Genomic DNA, 16,654 nt, shown 5'->3' with positions numbered 1-16,654 from the left:
ACAAGCCACGGGGGATTGCCTTTATTTTCAGCAGGCCCTTGGGCATCCAAGAGAGCTACCATCTTTTCTGTCAGTGTTCCAAGAGTTAGGTGAGACAAAAACCAATCCCTTGAGCAGTATCCCAAAAAGTTAAAATGTCGTTGCACATTTCACCCTTCTTTCCTAGCTGAAGGAGAAGCCATAAACTGGGAATTTTCTCTTGATCATGCTGTGCTATGCCGTGCCAGGAGTGGGATAAGGTATGGCAGGTAAGTCCAACAGGCTTTCCCACGCACTCTAATGAACCTCTTCTTGGCCTTGCACTTCCCTGGGGTGCTTTAATCTCTCAACTGGTTTCTGAATTCTCACAAACACAATCTGATCTGTATATTGTTAAATCAGTGTCTCTGTGGAGGATGGAGGGCCTGGAGCTTCCACCATCTTGGTGATGTCACTCTGGGTTTTTTTTTTTCTTTCAGTTTTTTTGTGGATTGAAATAGACTACAAATAAATACAATATAGAAAATATAATAGCTGACAGGTAAAAACTTTCCATCATTAGAGAAACTAAGCTACTGTTCATTTATTTTCAAAATGCCTACTGACCTTTCAAAATTTCTAAAAGTTAATCAATGTAAAACTCATAGCATTTCCCTCCATTTTAATTGTATAAAATTGACAACAAAGTCTTAGTTTTTTTAATTTAATATAATTATTGGAAATTGTATCAAATAGCTAACATGTTGCAGGGAACACTGATCATAATTTTTTAAAAGTTAATCCTTTTAAGAGAAAGATGGAGCTATGAACTAAAGTAAGTTTATAAACTTATATACCTAATGTTCATTTATATATTATTAATCCAGGCCAACAATTAGCAGTATACCAAAAGACTCTTAAACCTTTGGCATCAACCCCGGATAGCTTACAGGGTCTCTAAACAGCAACACAAATAAGTTAATCTTATTTAATTTTCTATAGGTATTTCTAAACAATTCATTAAATACATCAATGTATATTATACATATACGTTGTGTGGCCAGAAATAATTATAATAAGTATATATAAAGATTATTTTAATTGCATTTTGCATAAATGGATTTTGAATATTAAAAGAAAATTTGTAACAAATTATCATAACTATAAAAAAAACTTTATTTTAAAAAGCTCTCCATAGAATTTAGTATAAAAACTATCTTTGCTATCTTTTAGCTTGTAATGTTGCTTATCTCTAACATTTAGTACATTGACTGCTCATAGTAGGTGATCAAACAACCAATTACTTTTGTTAATTAAAATTGAGGGCATATATGCTACAAAATTATGCAATGATGAATTTGACTTAACATAAAATTAAAAAGAAACATAATGCACCATTTTCTTTGACAAATATTTGAATGTTTAAGAGTAAGCCATTATACTGATACAACTATGACAAGGTATCATAACATACTCTGCAACCATAAATTTATGCAAAATAGATACAATATTGGACCAGAAATCAAAATTGATTTCTAATCCTAGAATTCATCAAATCTTTAACATTTTTGCTTTAATCTGTTCTTTTTTAAATTAAAGGTTATTGGAGTGACAATTGTTAGTAAAGTTACATAGATTTCAGGTGTACAATTCTGTATTACATCATCTATAAACCCCATTGTGTGTTCACTAATCTGTTAATATAAATGAAAGAGTATAAATAAAAACAGAATAAATTGAAGACACTGTAATTTGAATTTTCATCAAATTATAGATAATTAGCTAAGAAACTAAATCCAAAGCCACAGAGCTTATGCTGCCTTCAGATAACAGGCTATGACTCTCCTAAACGTACATTAAAGATACTATCTAAACATAAGACACATTCAAGAGAGAAAATAACGAACCTTTAGAGCAGGGGTGTCCAAACTTTTTTCAACATTTTTTACCAAGGGCCATATGCAGTAAAATACACAAAAGCCGGGCCACTTACTCGAGGTGAAGTACGTATTGCCTCACCTGGTTTATTTAAGTAAACTAAATGTATTTTTGGAATTTGCTGCGGGCCAATTAAAAATGGATTGTGGGCCACCGTTGGCCTGCGGACACCCCTGCTTTAGATTATCTAGGAGAATACCTATAGGTACTCATAAAAAGAAAATCTGATTAACTAAAGTGAAAAAGATAAATACTATAATACATCATTTTCTAAAAAGCACTGTCTGCAATTACACACACAAATATGTATGAAAATTAGCACTTACCAAAAGACTGTAAAATTGCTTAATCAGAACAGATACTACTCTCAGCAAACGCATGCAGATAGGAAAATACGGTTTTTCAACTGGTGCCGGAGAAGATGAAGTGCTGGAACCTTGTCTGAACTTTATATTTGGAGAAAAGAGCTTTATCACAAGAGGACATACTCTTTCTTTAAGAAGGAAACTAAACTCCTGGTGCTATTTGAAAAAATAAAAAAAAAGAAGAAAAAAGAATTAACTTAGCTTGTACTTAATGCTTTTAAAACAGTCTCCCTGGTAAATAAAACTTCTTAATAATCAGTGTAAATAATTTAGCTTTATTATGTAAGTTTATGTAGTTTATTATTTTACCATTCACACACAATTCTGAAATTAGTACTGCTCTTTGAGAGTGTAAGCTCAAAGTCTAATCAATATTTCACTAAGTTTTAAAGAGAATCTAAATTTAAAAGGAACATTTAGCGATTTTGGAATTAAGTGATGTATATCCTAGGAATTTTAATTTTAGTAAGACACTAACAATTAAAAACAAAGAACAGAAGAAAGAAAATTGATTATACAAATTCAAACAGATAAAGTATTTAAAATAGGCAGCTGAGGAGACAAAACTTCATTAATAAAGTATAAGATACAACTTACTGATTCTTTTTTGCAAAGATAAAAATTCCATTCATGCATAGACTTACTAATTAACATAATATTTTGTCCTACTTAGGCTACTTAAACAGAACACAACAAGCTAATAAAAAAACAACAACACAGTAACAAACAAGTATAGTTTTTTAAAGTCTGGGAAACCTTGAAAATAATTCTTAACCTCAGAGTATATTATGCAGAACTCCTTTATTTTATTTTATTTTTTAATATTTCAGGTGTGTAAAACAATGCAATAGACATTTCACCCCTCACAAAGTGGTAACCCTCTTCCCCAATCTATTGCCCCTTGGACATCGTATTTGTCTATTACAATTCCATTGACTCTATTCCCTATGCTGTACTCCATATCCCGGGACAATATATATATTAAATTATAGAGAACTCCTTTAATCTGTTAATTTCCTGCCTGTATGAGCCAAAGTAGTCCCACTTTACTGACCATATAAGGCCCAGTTGACCTCAAACATATATTTATGGTTATTTCAATCATCCAAATTTCATTGAGGCAGAGTACAAAGACACAATCATAAAAATCAGCCAATCTAATACTTTAATGTCACATAAAAAGAGAAAAATAAGACACAAGGAAGGTTGTATGCTCAGAATCACAACAATTTTTAAATGTATCTTTTAAAAAATCAGATTTATTCAAGAAAAACAATTAGGGGGGAAAATGAGATTCATTAAAGAAAAAAATGCAGGAACATAAAAAGATAAAAATGAAAGTCTTGCATAATCTCACCTCCTGGAAATAAATTAGTTAGCCATTGTTAATTCCAAAAGTATATCCTTCCAGACGTTTATATTCATTTTAATGTACTTTTTAATTCTTTCCCCCCCCAAATGGGATCTTAAGAGTTTAGTGATTTGAAATTCTACTCTCTATCTAGTTAGTTTGTCTGCCAAAATTAAAGGCAAAGTTCATTTTCATAACTTCACTAAATAATTTTATGTATCGGTTAATTTATGAATGTTACAGGCAATTCTTAGAAGTTTTATTTATTCACTTTTCTCCCCTCACTACTCAACTGATTAAAGTTGGGTTTCCTCCACAATTATCTCGAACCACCTCAGCTCAACTCAAACTATTCTAATTATATTCATCACAATCTCTGTGGCTAAAGCAAACATAGCCTTTTCAGTCTTCATTCATCTTACCAGATCTCTCTGAAGCACTTGACATAACTGACTACTTGGTTTATGTGGAAGCTTTGTTTTTGTCTTTTATTGTGTCACACTCTCTCAGATGCATTCCTGCCTTTCTTTCTGGCCTCATGTTCTTAAGTCTCTTTTACATTCTTACCTTTTTATGCCCAACCATTCAATGCTGAGATTTCTCAGAGCTTCAGAGTACCTATCACTTCCTAGACTATGCTATCACCATAGTTAATCTTATTCATTCCCATATCTTCAGTAATAACCATAAGCCAGTGACATTTAAATTTATAAATTCAGCCCATAAATTTACTTCTGAGCTCAAGATGTATTAATTCAACTAACATTTTGTAATATCTCATTCTGAGGTATCCAAGTATGTTCAAAACTAAATAATCTATCCTTTGCAATAAAAGTTCTGCCCATAGTGTATTCCACCTTAGCAAGCAGTTCACTGCTCAAGCCAGAAAGCTAGAAGTCATCTTTGATTCATAAACTATAAAAAGTTATATAATTTGCTGATTTTATTTTGAAGAAGGCAAAAGACTGCCTTTTTCCTCACCTACTACAATTTATTGATTTATTCAGCAACTACTCACTGCTAACATGTACTAGGAACTCTGCTAGGGAAAGGCGTTCAGGGTTAAGCTGAACTTTGTCCCTTCCCTTATAGAGCTTATTTTCTAGAGACAGATCCTTTCTCAGGGTCACTGGTCTGGAATATTCTTTTGCTATTCTACCTATTTCGGCCAACTAACTATACACTTCATCCTTCAGGTAAAAGCTTCATATGTTCAATTCCTCACGTACTCTCCACCAGGCTTGGTACCTATGTTACTTATTTCCATAGCACTTTTTATACTTTTTCTTCACAGCACTCATTACATCTCACCATTCACTTAATATTTTTCTCCCAGTTGGATTTGCAAGTGCCATAAGGGCAAGAATTTTAATTGTCTACCGTGTTTCCCCAAAACACAGTTTTATTTTACTATAAGACCCGGTATAATATAGTATTTTATTTATAGTTTTATTTTACTATTATATAAGACCCAATCTTCAATGTAAAATAATATAATATAATTAATATAATGTAATATAATATATGATACGATACGATATAATATAATGTAATATAATACCGGGTCTTATATAATACAAGGCCGGGTCTGATATTAATTTTTGTTCCAAAAGACGCATTAGAGCTGATTGTCTGTCTAGGTCTTATTTTTTGGGGAACACAGTACTTAACTTCTGTATCCTTGGCACAGAACACATAGACCAGCACATTATAAGTGACTGGTAAATTTTGAGCAAATGATGAGTGAAACAAAAATATTTCTCTCTCAATGAAAACTTTATAAGAGTAAATTCTAGGATCTTACACAGGATAATTCTTTTTTTCCTTGAGCGTTACAGCAAGGAGAATAAAGTAGAATAGGAATTTTGTGGGGACAACAAATATAGAAACATTTTTTCAAATCTTTTCATACAAAATCAGAAAACACAATGCAAACTAGAAATTTCTAATTAAATTCATTTACCAATTCATTCATTCACTCATTCATTCATACACATATTTATCAAACTCCTGCCATATGCCAGGCTCTATTATAGATACCTGTACAACAGTGACTAACTCCCTGCCTCATAGAGCTTACTTTCCTATAGAGGAAGAGAGAAAATTAACTAATGTACAAATACATATGTCTGGAAATAATATGTGTTATAAAGAAAAATAAAGAAGGGTAAGAGAGATAAGGGTTTGATAAGTTGACCACTGAGCAGAGATCGCCAAATAAGAGAACAAGCTACCTAGGAGAAAAGCAAACCCAAGAAACAGTAACTACAAAGACCCTGAAGCAGGAATTTACTTGGGTCATTTAAGAAACAGCAAGACTGACAATGAGGCTAAAAAGTAACAGCAAGAGAAAGAGTGAAAAGAGAAAAGACCAAGAAATATTGGGGAGTAGATTATAAAAAGTTCCACAGGTCATAATTAGGACTTCATTTTTTACTCTGGGCAAAAAGGCCATCTACTAAAACACTTTTACAAAAGACTGAAAAGATGTGACTTGTTTTAAAAGACCATTCTGGATGTTGTGTGAGAAGCAACCATAATAGAATGGATCAGGTATAGATGCAAAGAGACCAGTTGAGAAGCTAATACAGTAACTGAGGTAAGAAAGAGGTGATTTGGCCTAGATTCGGATGATTGTGGTAAAAGTCATATGAAGTAACTAGATCCTGTATATATCTTTCTTTTTTTTTTAGATTTTTTTTAATTGGGGAAGGGGTACAGGACTTTATTGGGGAACAGTGTATACTTCCAGGACTTTTTTTCCAAGTCAAGTTGTCCTTTCAGTCTTAGTTGTGGCAGGCGCAGCTCAGCTCCAGGTCCAGTTACCGTTGCTACTTGCAGGGGCGCAGCCCACCATCCCTTGTGGGAGTCAAACCGGCAACCTTGTGGTTGAGAGGACGCGCTCCAACCTACTGAGCCATCTGGGAGCTCATCGGCAGCTCAGCTCAAGGTGCCGTGTTCAATCTTAGTTGCAGGGGGCGGAGCCCACCATCCCTTGTGGGACTCAAGGAATTGAACTGGCAACCCTGTGGTTGAGAGCCCACTGGCCCATGTGGGAATCGAACTGGCAGCCTTCAGAGTTAGGAGCATGGAGCTCTAACCGCCTGAGCCACCGGGCCAGCCAAGATCCTGTATATATCTTGAAGGTAATGGTTGGGATGTGGGTGTGAATGAAAAAGAGGGGACAAGGAATCTGGACCAAACTGAGTTCAAATCCCAACTCTATCACTTACAAACCATAAAACCTTAGACAAATTACTTAATCCTCTGAAAGCCTTAGCTTCTTCCTGTGTAAAGCAGGAATAACTGATACTTCTCAGGCATTTGTGAAGAGATTCAATGAATGTATTACTATGTATGTAAGGAATTTTGCACATTCATAGCCTGTAGTAAGCAGTTAAAAAGTGGTAGCTGTATGGCTATCATTTTATACAAGACTGTTAGACAAGTTATATCTAAACACTACTTATTCTAGTATAACACAAGAAAGGGAATCATAAGTTAATATCGGTCACTATCAACATATTTGCATAATATGTACCAAAAATTATGAACCACATAACAAAAATTTCAGTCCTAACTCCTGGGCTAAAGGATGTTCTACTATTGTGACACTTGATTCACACATTTTGTAGGTAAGCGCTAAGGACAAAACAGATGACTTAGAGAAGCATGACAGGGAAAGAAGCTAGATTAGTAGTTAAAAGATCTAAATTTTAGTTCAAGATCTGCTAGGAACCCTATGTAAATCACTGAATCAAATTTGGACTTTAGCTTCTAACAAGTAAAATGAAAAGTTTGAATTCTTTCTTACTGTTTCTCCTATTAACTTTCTGTTTTGAAATATTTTTATTGTACATTAAGTTTATTTAGCATTGACTATTTCTTTTTTCCATTTAAATTATCTATAAGCACATAGCTACACATAATCAAGTAAAAATCAGTAACAGTTTTTTTTGGTTTTAAATATTATAAAAATAGCTCACACATCACACTCCCTCATACACCCATCGATTGAGAAATGCCTGACTAGACAGTCTCTAGAGATTCCTTCTAATGTTAAAATTTCAAGATGTGAGGGCACTACAAAAATGTAAGGTAACACTGAATTATATGTCTAAAATCTAAGAATAATTGTTTGTGTATTTGAATGTGGGAAAGAATACATGTTACATTCTTGAAAAATATCTGTGAAAAAACTAAAGACTAATTTTGTTGCAAGATACTAATGGCTTACTTGTAAAAAGACTTGTGGAAAATCATTCAGGACTGACTCAAGTAATTCGAGGCCAAACGTTCGAGTCATTTCTGTCATGCCTACTAGCCAGTAAGGGGCATCAGCATTAACCAACTGACAAAGGTCCTGAAAAAATAAGTCAAACAAATAAGACATTCACATGCTGGAATGAAAGACGTTTTTCAAAATTCATAGTTCATAAAATGTTGTAAAACTACCTCTTCTTAAACAGTAGTTTACACCCCTTAAAAACTAAGGATTGGTACTTCAAATTTTGACAAATTATATACTTGACTATGTAAGTAAACTTTTACTGAATCATGTAACTATTAACAATAGAGTGCACAGATAAATGGTTAATCTACCATTCTTTTAATGAAAACCCACTTAAAACCTTTTAATCAAAATTAATAAAACATTCAGTACAGATAAATTTTACTTTACTTGAAAGGTTTATTAATGACAAGTAATATAAAAATCAGATATTTGTATATCAAACTATATTGAGTAGACCAGAGGTTTATTACTTAAATTTTCCTGTTAAAGAAATTATTTTATATGACTACTCATCTCTAATTTACCTATATTTTAGTTCTGGGTTTAATTAATTTTATTTCTTTAAAGTAAAACATAACATTTTATGTATCACGTTTGTTAATTAGCTAGATACTGTTCAATGTTTTAGAATTCTTCTGAAATACTACTTCCGACACTTTAAAATTTGACAATTTAAAAAATTGACACTAAAAAAAATTAAATAATACATATAAAATTCCATAATCAAAAATTCACACAAAATTATATTCTACAAAAAGTACTTGTATCAACTGAAATACCTGGAAAAGCATATATGCATCTTTAGCACAAGGTTTAAGGGTACTGACAGATCTTCTGTTACTGTTTGCTTGGACCAGTACTGGTTGTTCTATAATATCTGCAATCAAAATAAGATGGGGTTTAGGAGTTCATAATGACCTTCACTAAATCAAATACTGCATACTATATAAAAGGCATGTTTAAAATATATACTTGCTTATAGAATTATAAACTTTGATTATAAATTCAGAACTGTAACTCCAAAATGAAAAAAAATTGGGAATCTATTTTTATACAAAATGCTATAAAAATCACAGTTCAATATCATACATTCATTTTAATGAGTTCACTATTTTTACCCATCTATTTGATTTTCCCAGTCTCTCATTTTCTAGCCCCTTTATTTCATGGATTTGAAATTCACATGATCTTTGAATGTGCCTTTAAAATATCAAACAAACATAAAAGTTTACCACATGGTTAATTCCTGTATCATCTTACCATCTTCAAGAGAATTAACTGCTGGATCTACCAAAATTACTGTCAGTTATAGGTACTGACTAGCTAGCTAAGAGTCAGCTGGTATGGTGCTTCCCAACTTGGCATTTCTTTGAATACTAATAAAATACTGTTCACTGTAAATTATGACAGCCTATTTGGAATAAATGTTGAATTAGAGACTACTTGAAAAGAAAGAAATTCTAAGTATGGTCTACTTTATTAGAAAGTATCAAATAAAATATTAGTGTTAAGAAATACACTGCTAAAACTACCAATCCAGGAATTATGTTGAGGTTATGAATATATAAGACATTCGAAATGGAGAACTATCCTGTTTTATCCTGTTTAATTCCTTAATATTTCAAACTGCTGGAATTCCATCTGCATTTCCCTGTAGGAAAAATGCATGAAAATCAATAAACCAAAGTCAGTGTGAACATTCTGATAAACTAACAGAGTCATAATGCCTAAAACTGAATGTGAAAAATCTGACCAATGGTTAATTTCAGGAAATGTGAAATAATTATTACAGTAGGCAGCATTACCATTTCTTACTTGTATTACCATTTTTACCAGTGCTACCAAAAGAACATCAAATAAAATGAAAGACTGCATAATATCAAGAGTTTAAGGGAAAAAAACTATATAAAGGGAAAGATAATTTAATCTTTCGTTTCTCGACTACATAAAGCAGAAAGGTTGCTCATGATGGCAGCACATTATGATCTTTTCAATTAACCATGAAAAAAATTACTTTTCATCCAATAAAGGATAATAGATGAAAAATACATAATTTCTATAGTTAAGGTTATCAAATTATAAAAATTGTAACAAACAATATCTGCCAGCTCTCTGAAAGGACATGTTTTTAAGTTTTTAGGAAATTTTTAAAATCACAAGATGTCAAAAATCACAATAAAGGTATAGGATAACATTAATCTTTACATTATATAAATATTTTTAACACATGTTAATACGCAGAGACAAAAATTCACATGAGGGAAACCCACTCTTGGGAATTTACACTAAAGAAGTATTTCAAATGGAAAAAGTCCATGTAGGAAGACACTCAAAACAATACTAAAATATTGAACACAATGTAAGTGCACAATTAGAGACCTGTTCATTAACTTACAGAATAGAAACAAAATATAATACAACTATTAAAATTACAAAAATGAAAAACAAAAAAATGAAAGAGTAACATGAAAAAATTATATAAATGTAATGTTTGGCCAAAAATACATATAATGCAAGATTTTGTATAAATGTGAAAATATCATTTTTAATATGAAATTATGCATCCATTATGCAAATATGGATACTAAAGAGTCAACCTCTTGGGGTGATAAAAATGTGGGGTATTTATTTTTTGAATTGTCATCAATATAATAATGTTGCTAAATATATTTTTTAAAATATTCTCATTTTTAGATAGCCTAAATTCACAGGAAAGAGGCTGAAAATAAAAGAGGAATCATGGATATAAAGAACCACCCACTGTCAAAAAGAAACATTTTCATCACTTTACCTCTGTGTCGTTCATCTTCAGCAACCATCCTCTCAAAAACAACAGTAACAACTTGTCTCACTGTAGCAGCAGCTGTATTATTTGTAATATTATCTTTTGTAAAATGTAGTCGAAAACAAAGAACAATTGCCTAAAAAAAAATTTCATTTAGTGTGAAACAAGATTGAAGAACATGACTTTTATTTTTAATTTATCTGATGTAACCCAAAATGAAATCATTTAAGTTTGGCTGTCTCAATCACATATACTAAAAGTCCTACCCTTTTATACACTAAAACTACAAATATCCTTGTATCGTGAAACAATTCAAGCTCTCAGTAAATATATAGCCCCATAGATTAGATAAGGTAATGTGAAATACAACTTTTACAATTAGGTACTTTTAACATGTATATAATAATATGCTGTGTTTTTATTACTCCAGAATGTCTTGCTTTGCAAATAACAAGGACTCAAAGTTTGTTATGTCACTAAATCATCTGGAGAAATACTATATAAACTTGCAAAGTATATAGATAAATAAAAATATAATTTTTTTAAACATAATTTTTTTTGTTTTTTAAACTTTTATTTATTTTAAGTGTGTTTTTCCAGGACCCACCAGCTCAAGCAGTTGTTCCAATCTAGTTGTAGAGGGCGCAGCTCACAGTGGCCCATGTGGGAATCGAACCAGCAACCTTGTCATTAAGTGCACCGCCCGGCCGTCCCCAAGTGTGTGCACTCTTTTGTGTCTGGTTTCTTTCACTTACAATATTTGTACTTTGTACTTTTTTTATTCCTGAGTAATATTCCAAAGTATGGGTCTATCACATTTTGCTTATCATTCACCTGCTGACGGACATTTGAGTTGTTTCCAGTTTTTGGCTATTGTAAATAATGCTGCTATGAACATTCACATACCAGTCTCTGTAAGAACATGTATTTTTATTGACCTTGTGCAAATAAATACTTAGAAGTGAAATGGCTGGATCATATGGTAAGTATAAGTTAAACTTTTAAAGAAACTGCCAGCTTTCCAAAGTGGCTTTACAATTTTATATTCTTGCCAGCAGAATGTGTGAATTCGGAACTCCACATCCTCAACAGCACTTGATATGGTCAGGCTTTTTAAATTTTAACTATTCTAATGGATGTGTAATGATATCTTCTTGTGGTTTTAATTTGCTTTTCCTTGATAAGGCTGAGCCAATTTCCATGTCTTCATTAGCCACTTGAATGTCTTATTTTGTGAAGCGTTTGTTGAAATCATTTGTCCATTTTTTTCTTGGGTTGTTTGTCTTATGAATGAGCTGTAAAAATTTTTTATAAACTCTAAATAAATGTCCATTGTCAGATATTTGTGAATATTTCCCCCCATTCTGTGTTTTCTTTTGTGATTCATGGATTTTGTCTCCTACCTAAGAAATCTTTGTCTATCCCAAGTACATTTTCTCCTATGTGTTCTAGGAGTTTCATAGTTTTAAAAGAAGCCATTTTTGAAGAAAAACATAATGGTAATTTCCATGTCTTATTAATGGTATTACAGGTTTTAAAGGAAACAAGCCCTTGATACCACAATTACTCTTTAAATTTCAACATAAAGGAAAGATACATGTTATATAGAAGCTTTTGTATTACTCAATTTTGTATGATTTCTTTATACTTCATTTTTTATCCCAAATTATTATATTTCTAAATTAACCAACATGCTAAAATAAATCCAATATTTATTTATAAAACTATAATCAGTTCTTATTACTTGGGTAGGTCAAATGATAATCTTTTATAAAATTTTAAATACATATATATCAGAATAATAATTTGATAGCTAGAAACCAAGAGGAAATAATGTACAACAAAAGTACATATAAAAATACATAAAATATTTTCTAACGTAGATAAGAGCTTAAAAAGAATAAACTACTTGCAATTAAGTAAAATTTCATTATGACCTAAGAACATCAAAGGAGTAACTAGAAAAGATATCATACTCTCTAGAGATAGTATACATAGCTTAATCTGACAGTAGCCTTTTCTACTTTATAAGCCATCCATCTGTGAAGGCATGCAAATTATATTAGAATTATTAGTAAAAGTCCAACAAATTCCTTAAACAATAAACTATTAATTAAAGACTGTTCTTTATATTACTCTCTGTACTTTGTTTTTTAAAAATATTTCATAATTTTAAAAAAACTTTTTAAAGAATGAAATAAATAATTGAACAGCTGTTATATATTCCAAAGAGGGTGGGAGTAGTAAGAAATGAGAAATACGTATCATACATGCAGCCTTATCTAGTATAAATGCCAAAAAGACACTTCTCTAGCTATGTAAAGGACAGGTTTAAACTATCTGGCCTAGGTATCATATACATGTAAAATTATTTTTAAAAGCGGATAATGGAGAGCTACAGAGGGAATACCCAAGGCAATTGTGCAGAATACTGATATCGCAAAACACATTTTTCTCTCTCACTCTCTTCCCCTATTCTTATTCCTCTGCTACTTGTCTTTTTCTGTTTCCTATTCATAACTAAGGCTGTTAGCCATACCCAGAGGGATTTGGTTAATGACGCTAACCTGATTTCAACTCTAGGAAAAATAAGGCACTATACAAGGTCCATTATAAACAATAGCTGCAGAGAAGTTGCTTTAGGTTCTACCAGTACCAGGCTTTTTTCTTTCAGCCAGCTTATTCTAAGCACTTACACACTTTGTCAAACAGGTTTCCTACCTTAGAGAGTGCCTCGTCATGAACTACTGTATTGGTTGTTAAAAGAACAAGAACTGTTTGAAGTAGCTTAAGTTCTTCAAGACTATTTTCCATTAGCTGCCAAAGCATGTTAATTATATTTCCAGCTGCAGTCTGTAAAATAATTATTTTAATTATTGTCAACAAATAAAACATAGGTGTTTAAGTCCCTAAATAAGAAACTGTATACAATTATTACCTTACCTGGAAAAAATTTCTTGATCACAGTAAGACCCATGTTTCTAGATACATAGTTTCAAACATGTCTCTCAACCAATTTGAGACTTAACAACCAATTAATTTTCTTCTAAAAAAATCATTTCTTTAAAATGTAATATACCATTTGAATATTTTCAAATAGCAGCATACAGTTCTGAAATACCTAGTCAAAATCAAAGCTCATGTCTACAATAATATGGGTATCTTTCATTTGGACACTGATGAATATGGACATACACAAACTATGAATCTGCTACTGTTTCTCATATATAATTCCTTCTACGATATGTTATAGAAAAAACAAATTATAACTTAAATTAACAACACATCTATAAACTCAAATCTGACATTGTTTAGAATGTTATACTAAAGGCAAAAGAATTTACCACTTCTATTAAAGTAACTTATGGAGTACAAAGTTAAGGTTAACACCATTACATTTGGAAAAAGGATGCAGATTCATAGTGATGAAATGTTTTTCCTTGTTTTAGTATTGTAAGATTAGACACGAACAATACACTTAAGTTAATGAACAACAAATTATCACTTCAGATAATCTAGGAAACAGTCATGATTTTTCCCTCCTACCTTTTAAAAACATCTTATGACTTATATTTTCTTCAGTGAATTGACTATTGGCTGGGTTCTCAAAATTATCTATATTACTGAACAGTGACTACTTAAATAATAAAAAACTTGACAAAATGCACTTCATCTTTATTCATATTTACAAGTGTTTAATAATGAGATAATATGTTGATCTTTTAAAATTAAGCCATGTCTTTCAAGAACATTGCTAGTTATAAAACTTTTACATTTAATATCAGGTATGTTTCATTCTCCCCTTATGAAAACTCCTGATTTGATTTTTAGGTACACAGTTCAGATAAAATCTTCATATTACCTCAGACACAACTTCATGTGACATGAGTCTCTGAATGGCAGCCAAACATAGCTGAGTAATCTTCGGTTCCTTGGTTCCACAACCCATTAGAAAAGGCTGAACAACCTCCGAGCTGTTTTCTTTCAATGCTTTATTTAGAACACATAAAAATGAATTATTAAATCTAATTTATAAATAGCAACACATTTTATATAATCAGAACCAGTAATGACAATTTAATAAAAGCTACTTTATATAAAATAAACTCCAACTTAAAATCAAGCATAAGAGTTAAAATACTTCAAATAAATGCTACAGACTCTGTATCTAAACTGCTGCTTAACTACTGCTTTGCCTTGCCTTTTTCCTGACACTCTATCCTTTGGTTCTTCTTCTTATATAAACTCTTTAAGGTCAACTTCTCAGAAGTTCTATCCTGCCTCAGAGAAGCATGCTATTTCTTCAATAGTGCAGAAGGGAACACATGAATAAGAATTTGTATTCTAGAGCAGAAAAAGTAATTTAACAATTCTGAACGTTCAGAAACTCCTTATAAGTTTATTACATGCTCTAAATTTACATAGCCATAATTTCTTCTTCAAGAAATAAACTCATTACAAACAATAACATTACTCCTCTTAATACTGAAGCATTACTTTAAATTAATTGGATACACATACTGTAATCCCAAATATTAATTTAACTCCTTCTACCAAACCAATTCTTTCAGAAGTTTTAAAGGGGCAAAAAAATGTAAAAGGTTAGAAAATGCACAAACTGAATTATATATAACTGACAAAATGAAATTAAATCAATATACCCTGAATGCCTACACTAAAATGGATGAGACCGGTCTGTCATCCTTGAGAAATTTAATAAAAACGTGGAATTCTGACTGAAGAGCACAGTAAACTTATGTGTTTGGTATATGCTTTCACAGATACTACTCTGTCCATCAACTATTTTTTGAGGTTAAAACTCATAATAAAGACCTACAAATCTGAGTTTTAACTTGTTTTTCAAAGGAAATTATGAGAAGGCATCTAGAACCACCATTAAAAGCATAAAACCAATATTAACATCAGTTTTATCATTTAAATCTCCACCTTTCTGCTCCCAAAGTTCCCTTTACGATACGGGAAATAAAGACTACAATTTCCTCTGGCATGCCCTGCAAAGTCCCTCAGTACACCAAAGGGCTCCCTTGCCTTATTTCCTAGCTTTCTTGTGCATAACGTTTTGATTCAAACCCAGAGACATAAATTTTCGATAACAATGTTTTAAAACGCTTATATGAATGACTAAAAGATGACAATAGAGCTCCAAAAATACTATTCTGAAGTAGTAAATATCCTGTTGTACCAATCCTGCCAGAGTGCAGCTACCCCTAACTCTGCTAAACATTTTTAATTATTACATGTTCAGGTAAGTAAAAGATTTCAATAGTAACAAGCTGCTATTGAAATTTTTATGATGTTAATATGCACTTCTCATTTGAGTATCACAATAATCATATACAGTTTATAGCCCAAGTGACAAGTAAGTAGGTGGTACAGACAAAATTTGAAAATACAGAAAAATATATACACATTTTAAGATAACATCGCTTTAAATATGTATACATTTTTTTGGCACCCCTGGTATGTCTTCAAATCTGATTCACTCTTCTTCCCACAACTTTTTAAAGTACGCAGCACTTGATACAAACAGAAGTAAAAAGAGTTACAAGCGTTTAAGAGGAAGCAATGATCTGCACTTTAAAATCTGCCTGAAATCTTCAGATAAATGAAGGAAAGGGATCCTGTCTTCATTGAAGGAAAAACAATGTACTTTCATAGTCTCTGATGACAATGATTTTAAGACACAGCCATAAGACACACAGAAAGAAAATCAATGCCAAGTAAACTATGATACAATGCTCACTAATTACTTAAAATTTTTCCTCACAGTTTCATCCTCTAAGCCATCAAGAGCATTGGAGATGCCTTTGTCTTTGAGATCTACTTCACCTTTGTCTCTGAGATCTTCGAAAGCAATGACACCCATTATGCATGTTTAGATGCTGGTGCTGTTTTTACCTGAGATGTTAATGGATTCTGCACAATAACTAAAGTGGCACTTA

The 16,654-nt window shown here is 31.8% G+C and overlaps 1 protein-coding gene across 1 annotated transcript in view; it reads right to left on the bottom strand.

The window, feature by feature from the left end:
• Positions 1-16,654, bottom strand: part of MON2 (MON2 homolog, regulator of endosome-to-Golgi trafficking) — a 101,951-nt gene that overhangs the window by 66,362 nt on the left and 18,935 nt on the right. The window contains exons 3-8 of the mRNA XM_081058981.1: positions 14,554-14,681; positions 13,413-13,544; positions 10,698-10,827; positions 8,686-8,783; positions 7,850-7,975; positions 2,223-2,417 (exon numbers count right to left, since the gene is read on the bottom strand). Of these exons, the coding sequence (XP_080915107.1) occupies positions 2,223-2,417; positions 7,850-7,975; positions 8,686-8,783; positions 10,698-10,827; positions 13,413-13,544; positions 14,554-14,681 (809 nt within the window). The remainder of the gene's footprint in view (positions 1-2,222; positions 2,418-7,849; positions 7,976-8,685; positions 8,784-10,697; positions 10,828-13,412; positions 13,545-14,553; positions 14,682-16,654) is intronic.

This window comes from Rhinolophus hipposideros (assembly GCF_964194185.1).
Source record: "Rhinolophus hipposideros genome assembly, chromosome: 9".
NCBI lineage: Eukaryota > Metazoa > Chordata > Mammalia > Chiroptera > Rhinolophidae > Rhinolophus > Rhinolophus hipposideros.
This window is presented reverse-complemented; position numbering and strand designations above follow the sequence as displayed.